Genomic DNA, 15476 nt, shown 5'->3' on the forward strand with positions numbered 1-15476 from the left:
GATACGGTATCGGGTCTGGTGGACGATGACCCAATAACTCAAGACACAACGTAGGCTAATCCATCTTCACAGCCCCAGTAATTGGCAACCCATCAACAGGAACCCCTAGCATCACCTCAATATCTTGTAAGGTGATGCTCATCTCTCCATGCGGTAGGTGGAATGTGTGCGTCTCCGGACGCCAACGCTCAACTAGTGCTGTGATCAACGCATGATCCACTTCCAAGTTTGGGACCTTGAATAACCCTTCAAAACCCGCCTCAGTTATGTACCGAGCAATCCGTGGGTCAAGCCCATGCTCGGGTAACTTGCAACTTCGGCGTCTGCAGTTTAGCACGCCTGGCACTACCTGCACACGAAAGAGCATTGTCTTAGGATAGTGCACACGAAATAACTATAACAATGCTACATAATAATAATATGCAAGAAACAGTAGGCTAATTAGTTAGTCCCGAACATTTTGCAAAACGTTAGTTACAATGTTAATTGCTTATTCGCTCTACCTCAATAGCAGATAGGATCAAATTCAACATCAATGACATTGTTTAAAATTAGCACTAAGGTGATGGCCATCATGTTTTGAAATGAATGAACAAAGTGCCTCACTATGTCAAATGGAGTAGGGAATTAGGAATCAAGGTCATTAGTTGTCTTATGTGTAGCCACGCGTAATTGTGTGTGCATGTTTGGAAAAAAGAATAGTAGCGGATTCAATTTTTTATTGATTACTATAGCTTCTAAATGACATGTACTGACTTTGAACATTTCTGCTCCATACAATGTTCTTGATTATTTATGCTTCATGCCATTTTCTCTTTGGATTAAATACAATTCTGCGTAAACCAAAACATTCTACCATGTCCAACGTCTATTTGCTAAGAATCAAAGAACCCTACAAAAATAAAATTAAATGATTTCGACATGTCCAAAGTTCAGTACAACTACACACCTGACCGGCTGGCGTCTCCCAAAGCAGCGTGGATCGATGAACCGGCTGCCGCGTCAACTGTGTACCAACCGTCGGTCCAGGATCCACATTTCCCACTTGCTGCATATCTGACACGCATGCAATCATGTTAGACACGTAAACACAGGCAAGTAAACACAGGCAAGTAATAGTGAAGAAAAGCTTGGCTTTTGCGAGTAAACACGGGCAAGTAATTGAATGTTCTACAACAAACTCACAGAAACAAATACAGAGAGACAGAGTGGAAGAGAGATTTCACAGAAAATTGAAAACATATAATTGCTAAACTGAATTATACATCATGCATCTATATACATTGATTTTCAATCGATTTAATCATATCAAGGAAGAGTTAAAGTAAAACACTAAAATATAAACAACCTAACGTTCATGGCTGCAAGGCATAAACATAAAAGACACATAGTTGCAAATTGTATAAGCAACCTAACCAACCAACCAAGTTGAGATTCAATGTCTAAATCAAACAAAGTAAACCAACAAATGAACAAAGCATAATGCAAACCAAACAATCAATTAAGCACCACAAAAAACACCATTCTAGAACACTAAAACATAGCTCTAAAATTAAAAGGTACCCAATTACCAATTACCCCTAAACAAGCCCTGCCACCCATCAGTACTAGAATTTCCCTTCTTTAATCGAAGTGTAAACTTCCTTCCTTTTGCTTTTGCTTGTTCCCGTACTTGACATCACACTCTAAAAGAAATTTTATTTAATAAAGCAAGAACTGAAAAGGGTTCATTGTAACTTAGTGGCTACTGAGGTGTGTTTTCAACAAAAAAAAGGGGGAGACAAACATGGAAATAGGTAAAGGTTCCATTAGAGACTCTACTGCAATGGACATCTCACTCACAAGCACAGCTTTGGAGGCAACTAATAATAGTCAAATTAATATTGAGCTTTATTAAATGGATTAAACAACTGTGAGACCTATACCATCAAATGATGGTGTGTGCATAGTTATGTGTCAAATGAACACTGAATTGGTGACCATAGCAGTCCAAGACCTTTGCTTTCTTCTCTTTTGGGTTTTTTTCCTTCATTTGTTTTTATGAAGTCGATTATTTTTTCTCTTAGAAGTCAATTATATTTTTATTGGTCAAGTCTTGGTCGTAAATTAGGTTATTAGTAATTCATTTCTTTTCTTCAAATCAAGCAGATTTTTTAAAATCAATAGTTGGCTTTCCTAAGTCAACTAGAAATAGGGTCAAGGTAGTTAAAGGTGAAAGGCAACCTTAAGGTGCCAAGGCCTTATATGGCCCGATGCCCTAAGGTGTGAGGCGACAAGGCCTTTGGTGCAGCCAAGGCCAGCCCATTCCAGAAGAACTAGAATTTACCAAATTGTCTTCATTCTGGGAGAACTTAATTAAAAGCAATCCAACAGTGAAAAACAAAAACAAACAATCAAATAAGTGTCAAGTCAATTCAACTTTAGATCGACCAACGAAGGTCCCAAGATAACTCTTCATCATCTAAAATTCCCAAATTAAAAGGTCTTTAAAGAAAACTGCAATCAAATAACAGTACATTCAAGTTTAGACTAAGGAAGGTCCCGATAGAACTCTTCATCATCTGAAACATCCCAATAGACTAAGCCAATTACATTCCCATCACTGACTCGTACGTTTTTAATTTTTTATCATTTTTCATCTTTGACTGTTCTCATCTAATTCACCCATGGTAATGCCTTCTAATTGTTTAATCAATAGCCTCACTAAGTGGTTAAAAAAGAGCTCTCAATCTTGTGCTGTTACAAAAGACTTAACAACTAACTAGTTAAAAAAAGGAAATTCAGCAACCTGTTACAAAAACTACAAAGCAGCATTTCACATTTACAAGCTTAGATGCTCCTGCATCAAAAACTGCTATCGATTTTATTGCAAAATGTTTACAGTTTACAAACAGACATGGAAATTTGTGACTCAGCTGGTTATGTGGGGTCACATGTCAAGTGTGATGCACGTGTGCCACTTTTTTGTTAATATAACACCAACACAGACAGCAGGACATTGTAGCAAGGTTATAAAATTGGGGAGTCATTAATGAATTTCGAAAGCATGGAGGACATTGTAATCAGAGTAAAAGTTTAGGATCGAACAGTGTAATTTATCCTAACAAAAAATTTTCTTTTCACAGCTACTCAGTCCCTACACTAGCATCAATTATCAAAGATTTTCCAGGATGGAATCATCAAAGGCATCTCATTCTGATAAGAAATACCAGGATAGTGAGCCTACCATTGTTGTTGCTAATCCTTTCAATTCCGATGATGGGTACAGATGGCGTAAATACGGGCAGAAGGTGGTTAAGGGCAATGAATATCCACGAAGCTACTACAAATGTACATGTGTGGGTTGTAATGTCAGAAAATGGGTTGAGCAATCTCCTGCCAGAGAAATGCCTAAAATTAAGTACGAAGGCAAACATAATCATGAAATGCCTAACAAGCTTGCAAAAGAAATTAGTGATTCGCAATATCTGGCCGGAAATATGAACATTCTAAGTCAATTGGAAACAAAAAGTGACTGTGAGGAGGAAGGTGTTGCAGAAACAAGAAATTAATTCCGACACACGGAAATCAATACCCTAGGGAAATAAGTATAGTAGGCCAAACCACCAAAAAAATAAATAAATAAACAAAGCCCTAGGTCCGTCAGAAGCACCCTAGAGGATGTACTATTTCCATTCCCAAAAGCCACCACAAATCTCAATGCTCCCTAACCTAACCCAACCTATTATGAAAGGATTGGGTGACCCTAAAAGGCCACTAAGGCCACTAACTTCCCTTTTCAACCCCAAATGTAATAGATGATAATAATAACAATTCGATGTACTTAGTCAACAAACATAACCCACAGAAGCTGCTAATCTGACACAAGACAAGAGCTTGAACGGGCTTTAATACCAAATTTGATGTAGCCTTTTTAGGAATTTCAACACTAAACTAGATTCTTGATAACATATTGATTGTGTTGATGACTGTTTGGTATTTAAACAATAAAAAGAACATCAAATAAACAAAGATAAAACATTGGGCAATCACACGTAGGCTTTCCTAAGCACTCACATTTAGGTACGAGATAGCAATTGCGATTGAAAAAAGTTGGAATGTTCATTATATAGGCTACTTCTAAATCCTTTCTTACAAAGGCTAGGAATACTAATAACCAAAAAAATAAAAAAGATAAAAAAGTACTTAAACTTCTAAGACAATTCTAGTCTCTTAAGACAATCAATTATGCATCTGTACACAAAATGTAAGTGACTTTCAACTGATGTGGTAAGTAAGTTTATATGTTCCCATATGATATTACAAGGATAATGACATGAAAAAAAAAAAATTACAAACCAAAACTTAGATGTTGAATAAAAACAATATGGCACAGTTACAGCCGTAAGCAGAGTAAATGGCAGCTAAGGTTTTAGGATGTCCATGGTCTGTGTGTAGATATATGCGTGCATATCCATTATACACACATTATATCTATTATAATAATAACTAAACAGAGTGGAAGCTTGTAAAAGCCAGTAACTTTGAAGCTTGTAAAACCAATAGCTTCTTAATTCAACATCATTCAGCATTGAATTAAAAAGAAATTTTCCCTAATTCAAAATCATGACATAACTTGTGACATAATTTCTGGAAAAAATAGAGATTGATTTGATACACTTTCAAACTATATGAATTACAAACCAATTTCCCCTAACAATGAACACCGTTGTCATGCTAACTGTATTTTACATGAATTTCTGCCCTAGATGTGCGTCATAAAACACTTCAAAACCAAACCCACTTCAAAACCAAACCCAACAAAGCTAAAACAGCAACAATAATTATGAATACAGATAGACAACAATCTAACAGCGAAAAACTTAGGAAGCCACACTCAAATCAGATTACATGCAAAGGGAAAAATTAAAATTTGAACTCAGCATTTACAAATTACCTTAATACGTTTGTAATCCTTTAACTCCGAAGACAGATTGGGTTGAGCTTCGGCTGTGGTGAGATTGAATAAGTGTGGGTATGGGTATGGGTATGGGTATGGGTATGGGTTTCGATTCAACTTCGGAAAGGGTCTACTGAACGGTTTGGTTTGGGTGCGGGTAGAAACAGGAGAATCTGACAGTGGCTACTGACGGTGGCTACTGAACAGACTGGCGGTGGCTACTGATCGGACTGAGGAAGGGAGAGAGACTGTAAACTGCAGAGGAAGGAAGACAAACAGTTTTAGAGACGTTACATTTAAAAACTGGTTCATATTTCGCATATAACTCGTTTTCCACATTGACGAGTTCCAAACAGTAACGCGGGAATATTTTATTCCCCAAAAGCCACGCTGGAACACCAGCGTGGCAAGAACCTGCCCACAACTTGGTTTCTTCATAATCGAGTTACTTAAGTAACTCGCCTTTACGGAGATCGAGTATCCAAACAGGGGCACGCCCCTATATAGTTTCAAAACAGGGGCATTATGCCAAATATGTTTCCCAGAAAGGGCAAAAGGCCAGAATCCTCGTGGGGGGTAAGGGCCGAGATTCAAGTCTCCAAGAGGGAGTTTCTCATATATATATATATATATATATATACTTAGATTATGTTAGAATATAATTTCTATCTTGTATAAAAAAATTTATAAAATATTAAAAGCCACATTAGAATTCATTATGTTCCTTTATAATCTATAATCTTGTGAATGTGTATAATGTTTTTTTTTTTCTTCTTCTTTTTTTGAAGGGGTGAATGTGTACAACGTTGTTTATTAGGGAAAAAACGTTTCATATGACAATCTTGTTTACTATTAAATTTATAAGCTTATTTGTTTAGCATATTTAAGAATTGGAAAAAACTGTTATTTTTAGCACTTATAGATAAGAGAGTTTTTAATGCACAATTAACTGTCAAAGGCCTTGTAGCTGAATTGGCACCTCCCCATGCACAAAGTGCTTGGAAGCCTAGGGGTGAAAGGGTTCAAGCTGTGGGGTTAGCAGCATATTGTAAATATCTCTAAAAAAAAAAATGCACAATTAACTTAATATTTGGTAAGCATAATAGTTAATTATATGAAAAAATTGTTCTAAGAGTCTTATACCTCAATTGGTACCTTTCATTATTTTTAAATAAGATATTTAGGGTTCAAATTTCTTGCTCCCATTATAACTATGGCAATATCAACAAAAAGGGGGGTTGGAGGGGGGGGGGGGGGGAGGAAAAGCATTTAATCAAATAGTGGGTTTAACAAAATATTATTGAAATAAAGAGTTATCAAATAGTATAAATTTCGTTTCTGTTATCCTATTATGCCATTTGGAAGGGAATCAATATCTTATCTAGCATTTAGATTCTTGGGAATATTAATGTTCTGGAATCTGAATGTCTAAGAACCTATATTAATGCCCAAGTTTGGTTACCTATATTAATGCCCAAGTTTGGTTTGATAAGGTTTGTATGAATATGAGATTTTTATATTTGACTTACTCCGATAAATCATAGATGATTAAATTTTTATCTCCAAAATAACATTGCACAATATAAACTAGAAATATTTTATATGTTTCAATTATTCTTAAAAATACAATAATATTGCTAGAAAAACTTAAATAAAATAGGGATGAAAAATAAAAACAACATAAGTATTACACTGAATTCACGGAAAAAAAAAAAAAAAAAAAAAAAGATGTAAGATAAATATTGTAAAATAAAGAACAAGGAACTTGGAGGCACTATATCGTTTTTCTTAGACAATATTTGCCCCCCACCATATTGTTACTAAATGGTTATCGCAAATTTGTCCCTAGGATACAACCAAGATGTTGGGTTCTACAGATAGCAATTTTGAAGAATGACCATAGGATTTCTTGTGTTTTTCTCTAACTTACTATTTCAAGTGAACATAAGCCTCTATTTATACCATAGGGTTATATTTCATCAAAATGCACGTATGGAGAGTTAAAACGTTTCATAAAACCATTAATAAGGCTTGAAACCTCTTCAACATTTCTGAATAGTCACCAAGAAATTTTACAGAAAATCCCATTTTACAATTTTTGATCGGTCGAAAATTACTTTCGATCAATCGAGTGCTCTTTTCGATCGGACGAACAGGAGTTGAACAGGGATCGAGACATCCAGAGACTCTAGGATTATTTTCTTACTATTTCGATCAATCAAGCCAATGGTCTATCCAAGCAAGAAACAAAAGCTGCACATGACAAAACAGCAACAAAAGCCCAATGAAAAACACGTTACAATACTTAATGAGTACATTAATGGTCCTGGTCCGATAGTTCAAATCAGTCCTCTAGTGGTACGATATTATTTCTAGCAGTAGGGTAATTTCAGGTTAATAAGTATGTTTACATGGTAAAAATCATATTTTTTTCTTATTATTATTAAGTCAACATGAGGGAAAACTTTTATAGTTTCCAAAACATTATGGCCTTCATCATAATAATAATAAACAAGGATTAAAAGCTCCATAGTTACAAATAAAAGAGGAAAAATAGGATGGAATGAAGGGAAAGAAAGATCCCCAACTCAGTGCAGAAGGTATTAAACTAAGATTTTGGTGAGTATGTGTGCATAAGGCATGAATGAGGTGAATGTGGGCTGTTTTGAGTGAGTGAGGTAGGATTAATATTGAGATTGAAGCTTTTTGTGAGTAATGGCTGTTTGTGACTAGTTGGAGGACATTTTTGAGCTGTGATTGTGTAAAAGGGGGAGAAGAATATCTAGAATTAGATGAGTGTAGGCTAAAGATGATGAGTGGTGAGGTTAAGGAGAGCTAAACCACTAGCAAAAATGGCAAACGAACCCCAAAGTCTTAGAGGGGGGTGACTGTCCCTTTATGGGCTGAGGTGCTTATGCTTTTATAATGGAGTTTAGAGAAGCATTAATTAACAAGCATCCAAAAAGAACGTAGGTCTCATTCAGGGGAGCAGGTCAGTTGAATTAATAACCTAGATTTGGCCTAAAAATAGGAGATTTGCTTTTAGGGCTGTTTTGCTTTTTTGGGCAAGGTAGTAGTTGGAGTAATCTTGCATTAAATGTTAAGATTGCTGAGATTATGTTCAGCCAATGGGATTAAGGCAAGTATTAAGAAAGAATCCTAGTGCTGCAACTGAGATTTGGACCCTAGGAAGTAGGATTCAACACCCCAAGCCAGGTGTCAAAGTTTAAGCCCACTTTAGAGGGTTCCGCTGGAGATCCCTTTATGCCCTCCAAACCACATGTTCCCAATTTTTTCCCTTTAGGATTTATGGGCTTGGCACATGAATCACGTCTTGAACGTTTTTTAACATTTATAGCATCAATTTGTTGAAGTTTGGATAATTTGATTTCAGCTCCCCTTCCGTTAGAGGTGTAGTCTTGAGGAAGATGACGGAGTCCCTTCAGCCTTTTGACTTTAGCTGATATGACAACCCTTGGGCACTGTTCACGTCAGGTAGAGGGTGGCAAAAAATTGATGGGACAGCCCCTAGTTTATCCTCAAAGACTTGGTCCTCTTGTAGGGGGCTCTAGTTGTTTCTTTGGTTAGGGATGAATAAGGGCTAGTTGTCCACTTTCAAGCCTCTTGCTGGGACCTTTTTGGGCTGGAACTTTGCTTCATTTCAGCACCTTTAGTTGGGCCACATGGCCCTTTCTTTGCTTGGGCTTGCTCCCTTCTCCACGAGATTCTTGGGCCTACAAAATGGACATTAAAGACATGCTTTGCTATGAGTTTTTTTCTCCTCATGGGCTTTAAATAACTTCTCATAATTTTTACTATGGATTACTTTGTAAATGATATTTTCCTTGGGGCTTTTTTAAATAATGACCTCCAATATTTTTCTTGAGAATAATATTTATTATGGGTTTTAAATAAATATAGTAACAATCACTATAATGGAATAATGTGATGTTTTTATGAGTTTCTCTATAGATAATCATAATGGACATGTAGGATGAATAATTATCATGAGTTTTGGTAATAAATATTATGAATGTTGTGATGTAAGATGGATAGTGAAAATGAGTTTATAATATGAAATAAATAAATGTCATGGGTCTAATAATCATATCTTTCTATGGGTTTTTATAAGATGATCGCCATGAGTTTTGAGAGTAGATAATTCATAAATTTCATGAGCTTGTAATATTATGGTAATAGGTTTAAGGATCTAAAGTATTGTTCATTATTGGATTTTTAAGTGAAATAATTATGATATAGTATTTTGCCAAGTATTGATAACCTTGGACTTTCGATAAATAGTATAAAGTAGTTAACTTGGGCTTTTAATAATGTCAACATAAGTTAGGCTTTTGATGTTGCCAATGTGAATTAGGTTTTGATGTTGCCAATGAGAATTGGGCTTTGATATTGCCAATGTGAATTGGACTTTGGATAAATAAATCGCCATGAGTTCAAACCATGGGCTTTGATCATGGATTTGAATTCCATTGATAAAATTGTTTTGCCATGGATTTGAATCATGGACTCTTCAAATATTGCCAAGTATAAGTATTCTTAGGCTTTAAATAGAATAAGATGTGTGTATTGGGTTCATAAGGCCGGTTTTGAACTTAGTTAAATAATGATAATAAAATTGGATAAAATAGGAGTTTTTTGGGCTTTTTGTGATAGTTTATATCATGACCTAATTTAGATAATGAGATATGAAATATTTGTGATTAACGTAATAATAGAGCCAAAAAATATTGGGAAAATCCAATAACTTATAGTGATATAAATAGGTGATACTCAAATAAAGTTAGCTGCATGTAAAAAAAGTACCTTAATAGCAGTTAATCTAATCTTTGACAGGGAAGAGAAATATACTGATACTGTGGATGATACTGGTCTTCTTCTGGTGTCATGGACACCTTTTCTTTTATTACTCCTTGGTGGGCAAGACAGAATAACTTCTTTGGCAGTGGAGGATAATGAGATGTGGCCTAGGCACTTGATTTGGCTCATTCTCCAAGTTTTCACGGCTTGTTTTGTGTTTATTCAATCACTTCATCAAAACAGACTATGGATCCCAACTCTTCTCTTGCTTCTTGCTGGAACCATCAAGTACGCTGAGCGAACGGCTACATTGTATCTTGCAAGTTTGGATAGTCTAGGAATATCTTTACTTAGAGAACCTGACCTTGGGCCCAACTATGAGAACATATTGAGATTATACTCCAACTTTAGAGATAGCCATATTCCTGTAGACATTGTATTTGTTGAAGACATAGAATCCCATGTTGAAGACAAAGAATCCAATGTTGACAAAAATGATGCCAATGTATCGTGTGTTCCTGATCTGCCCAGTCGTGAATTAGTGCAGTATGCTTATAAGATTGCAAATATGTACAAGGGACTCATTGTCAATCTCATGAGCATAGAGAGAGTGGAGAATTCTTCAATAAAAGATCTTCAAAGGATGCATTGAGAATATTAGAGATCGAACTCAACTTCTTTTATGATATTCTCCATACCAAGGTTGAGGTGGCATATTCCAGGTTAGGAAAAATGTCTCGGTTTATATCCATTGGGTTAGTTGTGGCAGCCTTGTCACTTTTCTACAAAGAAGAGAAGAGAGGTTTTAAGAGGTTCGACATTGAAGTGACTTAGACCATGTTCCTTGGTGTCTTAGGCCTGGATATGGTGACTCTCCTCCTATGGATGTTCTCTGACTGGACTATTGCTTCTTTTGAAATGTCTGAGATAAATTCCCATCTTGCCAGCATCCTATCCAAAATCATCGACAAGTTACTTAATCTCAGGAAGCCAATATGGAAGCAATCAGAGAGGGAAACATCACAATCAGAGCTTCAAGAGAGGGCTACACCTATTATATATAAAAGGTGGTCTGAAACTCTCTCACAATTCAACTTCCTAAATGATGACTTACTGAAAAGTTCAGAAAGGATGAATGAAGCAGAAAGCAGAAATGTGATCAACAAATTCATCTGTGACAAGGTAAATGGCATACCTAAATATTTCCACACTAAGGATTTTATAGATCAGAAGATGAATGCCTGTCCTCAGTTGAGACGTGTTCCATCAGCCATTAACTAATAAACTATGGGAATATATCTTCAAGGAGCTGTTAGAGAAATCTCTATCTGCATATGATGAAGATGAAGCAAATAGAATAAGCTCAGCTAGAGGTGGTTGGGTTCTCGAAAATGGTGACTTCACCGATGAATTCGATTACTGTCTATTAATGCCTTATATCAAGGAAGTTGCTTATGATGAAAGCCTTCTATTATGGCATATTTCTACTGAACACTGCTACCAAAAAGATAAAGATTTGCCTAATAGCAAAGATGATAAGGAGTTGAGTAAACTCCTCTCATATTACACGTTATATATTTTATATCAGCAACCAGGTATGATGTCAGAAGTGTCAGGCATTGCCAAACTAAGGTTCAATGATACCTTGGCTGAAACGCATAGATTCCTTCGCCAAAATGATATTAAATCTCCAAAAGAGGCCTGTAAAAAAATTCTTGAGGTAGACACAGGTGTAAGACCTGTTCTTGTGAAGGGAGATCAATATAAGTCTGTACTTTTGATGCATGCATGTTGGCAAAAGAGCTTGATAAATTAAAGACAGAACTGAAATGGAAGGTAACGAGTAAAGTATGGGTGGAATTGTTATCATATTCTGCAAGTCGTAGCAGAGCAAATTCTCACATCCAACAACTAAGTAAAGGTGGCAAGCTTCTTACTTTTGTTTGGCTATTGATGGCCCAGTTGGGCTTGAGAGAGGCTTGGGCTGAGTCCCGTACCAGAGCAAAGCTGATTGTTGGTAAATGACTAAATACATCTACCTTATGTACTTTCCCTTTTTTTTCATAAGAAAATAAGGAGAAGGAAAGAAGTAGATGAAGACCTTCTGGCCTTTATCTACTCCATGTCCTTCCCAAGAGAAGCATTATAACTAATAAGATTTATACAAATATATCTTTACCTTTGAAGGTTAAGGTTTTTGCGTGATTATATTGTTAATTTTTTATTTTACTAGAGATAAACAAATGTAACAAAAAATTTAAGTAGAAATCTCAAAAAATGAACAAGAAAATATATTGCTTACAGTTATTGTCTTGGACTTGTTGAGCTCCAAATGCTTGGACAACTAAGTTTTAGGCTCTTTTAACTTTGCAGCCTACAGCCTATGCCTAAAATTTGTTTAAAACAACCCTACTTGCATGCACAACTCTTTCCAGGAATGATGACAACAAATCTTCTCCTTAGAATGTTGATTCATGAGTCTTCTTCATGATTTGCATGAATTAATTGTTCTTAGACTATTGTATTTGATGTTAGAATGATGTTTGAACTCAATAATTTCAGTTCAACTGCACTATACCCAAGAGTTTTTGCAATCCTTCTATTTACCATAAGATTAACTATACTTCTTGCCATTTCCCGGCCCTAGCATATATATTAGAAAGAAGAACAAAGACCCCACTACCTTGAGGTTCCAACTATGTTATGCGGCTTCTCACTTGATCAGGTAGATTTGCATTTTCATGAATCTCACAACCATTTAAAAGAGCACCCCATATGCAACATTTCAGTTGCATTGACATTTTCTTCACTAATTTCTCTGCCCCTTCAAAGTAGCCTGCTCAACTCAAAAGACAAACCATGCAACCATAATGCTCAACTATTGGTTCTATGCCATATACCTCATTGAGGCAAAATGTCTTTGAAACCCAACATGGCTACATGCGCACAAAATCCCAGTGATTGTGATCTCATCAGGAATAACATTAGCATTCTCTTGAAAGTATTTAGTGCCTCCTTAGCAAGTCCATGTATAGCTAAGCCGGTGATCATACTAGCGCGTGCCATCTCATCTTTCTTTTCCAATTTAGAGAAAACCTCCTGAGCACCTATTGCATTTCCAATTTTGGAATACATGTTCACTAGTGCTGTCCCAATACAAGTATCTGCACCATTATTTGTTTTTAATATGTAAGCATGAATACTTTGTCCCAATGCTGGAGCCCCTAAATGAGCACAGGCACCGATCACACTCAAAACGATAGCTTTGTCCGGTACAAATCCAACAACCAGCATATCAAAAAATAGATTTAATGCCTCCACTGCACAACCGTACTGATTGTAATCACCAATCATGGAATTTCAAGTGACCAAATTTCTTTGAGGCATATTGTTGAACAGGTCCCTTGCATATCTCAAGTTGCCACATTTTAGATACATATCCATAATGGCAGTTGCAAGTATCACATTGAAATTCAAATTTGACTCAAAGGGATCACATCCAAGTTGGCAAACACATCTATGAACCCAGTTTCCAGCATCTTTATCTCTACTTCGAGCACATACAACTAATGTATTCACTAAGGTAATCTCATTAGGATATTCCAAAACTCCATGTCCTTAAGCACTCCTATGGACTTTCTAGGCCAACCCTTATTAACATTCACAGCAAATAGACTAGTGCAAGCCAACAAATTCCACTTTGGAATAAACTCAAATACTTTCAACCCTGCTTCCATATCTGCGCAAGACACATATATAAACTAATAGAAGCATACACATCCAATTCATACCCAGTTTTCACAATGCCATTGAGAATTTCTTTTCCATAATTTAGATAAATTATTACTGAACTTGCTTTGAGCACTAAAGGGAATGCAAAATGGTCTGGGGAGTAACCCTTTTGCTGCATTTCTCTGTACATACACAAAGCCTAATTTGGGTTGTTACTGTTAGAGTAACCTTTATTCATAGAGTTCAAAATGTATAAACTAGGCACCTCAATATGGTTAAAAACTGGCTTTGCATAATTGATGTCTCCAGATTTGGCATTCGCGCAAAAAATAAACAAGCCTACTGAGAGGGATTACATTTTTGATAACTTGATGTAGTGATCATTAGCCCGTGTAATTGTTTCAACTCAGTCATGGTCCTGCATTTTTCTAAGGAAGAGAGAACGAAGCCATGGTATTTCTTCATGTGCTTCTTCGTTGAGCAAAGAGATATCACATATAAAATTGGAAGATCTTTGGGTTCTTTCTCTAGACATATATCAACAGCGGCTCTACCTTGGGCAAAATTTGCCAAATAGTAGATTTTTAGAAAAAATTTTGTTACATAGCATGCAGATAAAACATTTTAGTTAGTTGGATTGTTTTTGATAATCGAGTTTAACAAACTCGAGTTCCAACCCATTCCTTCTTAGAAAAAGTTTGACATTGAGGAAAAAGAAAAAGAAAAAAAGAGGCTGAACTCGAGTTTAACTCTAGTCTAAGAAACCCGAGTTCCATTTGTACAGAATTTGAGCTTACTAAACTCGAGTTTCGTGTGAAAAAACTTGGAACTCGAGTTTCAGAAACCCGAGTTTCATTTTTTTTTTTTTTTTTAAAAAGCAGTCTAACTAACTAAAATGTTTCCTCCACATGCTTTTTTGCTAATATTTTTCCAAAAAGATGCTTTCCTGCAAATTTTTCCCTCTACCTTGAGTCCTGGTCATAACATCACCCTGACCTGGAAAAAAAATAATTATTATATATAAATTTTAATTTTTTTTTTATCATTAAAAAAATTTTGTGACTACTCTAAATATTTTTTAGGCCTAGCATAATTAAATTTTGGACAAAATTTAGCAATAAGCTTGGTTGTAGACTAAGGTTACAACTCTATTCAATATATATATATATATATATATATTTAATGTGAATTTTAACAAATCTACCATTTAATTACATTTTCTTCTTAAATCCCTCATACTTGCAAAATTTCAAGAAGATAAAATATCAGTAGCTATGTCGTCAATCGAATATTTAAATTTTGAGTTTTTGTAGTCTAAAATTATACAAAAAAATAATTTTATCGATCAAATGGTAAATAACACCCGATTGGCATGAATTTTTGACATGTTTTAAAAACATAGAGAACATGCAATTCATCGATTAGATTTTCAAAATATGTAACAATGTTAATTCATTTAGTGAGAGTGACTACAACTAAATTTGTAGCCAAATTTTGTTCTTAAACTTTGATCCCCTTAACAATATATTAGGTCCTTACAAATAAAAAGAAAAAGTCCAAGAAAAATTTTATTTAACTAAACTTTTGAAAAGATATAGCTTACAACATTAATAATGAGACTATCATATAATAATTTCAAAATAAAAAATTTTATAAAAAGAAATTGTAAGATTTTATGTATTTGCGTGTGTGTGTGTGTTTTGTCAATGTATGAAGTTCTCTTTTTATTAGATTTTAAATAATTTAGGGGCTGTTTGGTAGGGTGTTTTGAGCAACAGTTTTCAGTATTTAAACAATATTACATGTATTTCCACACACTTGTTCACCTACCCATATTTCCAAAAAATACAAATAACGTTACTAGAATAATATTACCAAATGGCCCCTTAAGTTTCTTAATGACCACCCTCAAAAAAATTCCTAAAGCCGCCATTAATATATATATAATTGCTTCTTGATGTAACTAACAACTGCATCTGCTCAGAGC

General features: G+C 35.3%; 2 protein-coding genes across 2 annotated transcripts; both read right to left on the bottom strand.

Moving 5' to 3' along the window:
- Positions 1-55: 55 nt before the first annotated feature.
- On the bottom strand, positions 56-1075 carry LOC126719251 (serine/threonine-protein phosphatase 7 long form homolog). Its single transcript, XM_050421825.1, has 2 exons — positions 950-1075; positions 56-349 (listed from the first exon to the last, which is right to left on the bottom strand). The coding sequence occupies exons 1-2, from the start codon at positions 1073-1075 to the stop codon at positions 56-58; spliced, it is 420 nt and encodes a 139-aa protein (XP_050277782.1).
- An 11193-nt stretch (positions 1076-12268) lies between these two features.
- Positions 12269-13954, bottom strand: LOC126719252 (putative pentatricopeptide repeat-containing protein At3g05240). The gene is given in 8 exon segments (XM_050421826.1): positions 12269-12372; positions 12375-12662; positions 12665-12745; positions 12748-13365; positions 13368-13514; positions 13517-13820; positions 13822-13857; positions 13859-13954. Coding segments are annotated over 8 exon segments (1674 nt in total).
- Positions 13955-15476: the final 1522 nt, after the last annotated feature.

This window comes from Quercus robur, chromosome 3 (genome assembly GCF_932294415.1).
Source record: "Quercus robur chromosome 3, dhQueRobu3.1, whole genome shotgun sequence".
Taxonomy (NCBI): domain Eukaryota; kingdom Viridiplantae; phylum Streptophyta; class Magnoliopsida; order Fagales; family Fagaceae; genus Quercus; species Quercus robur.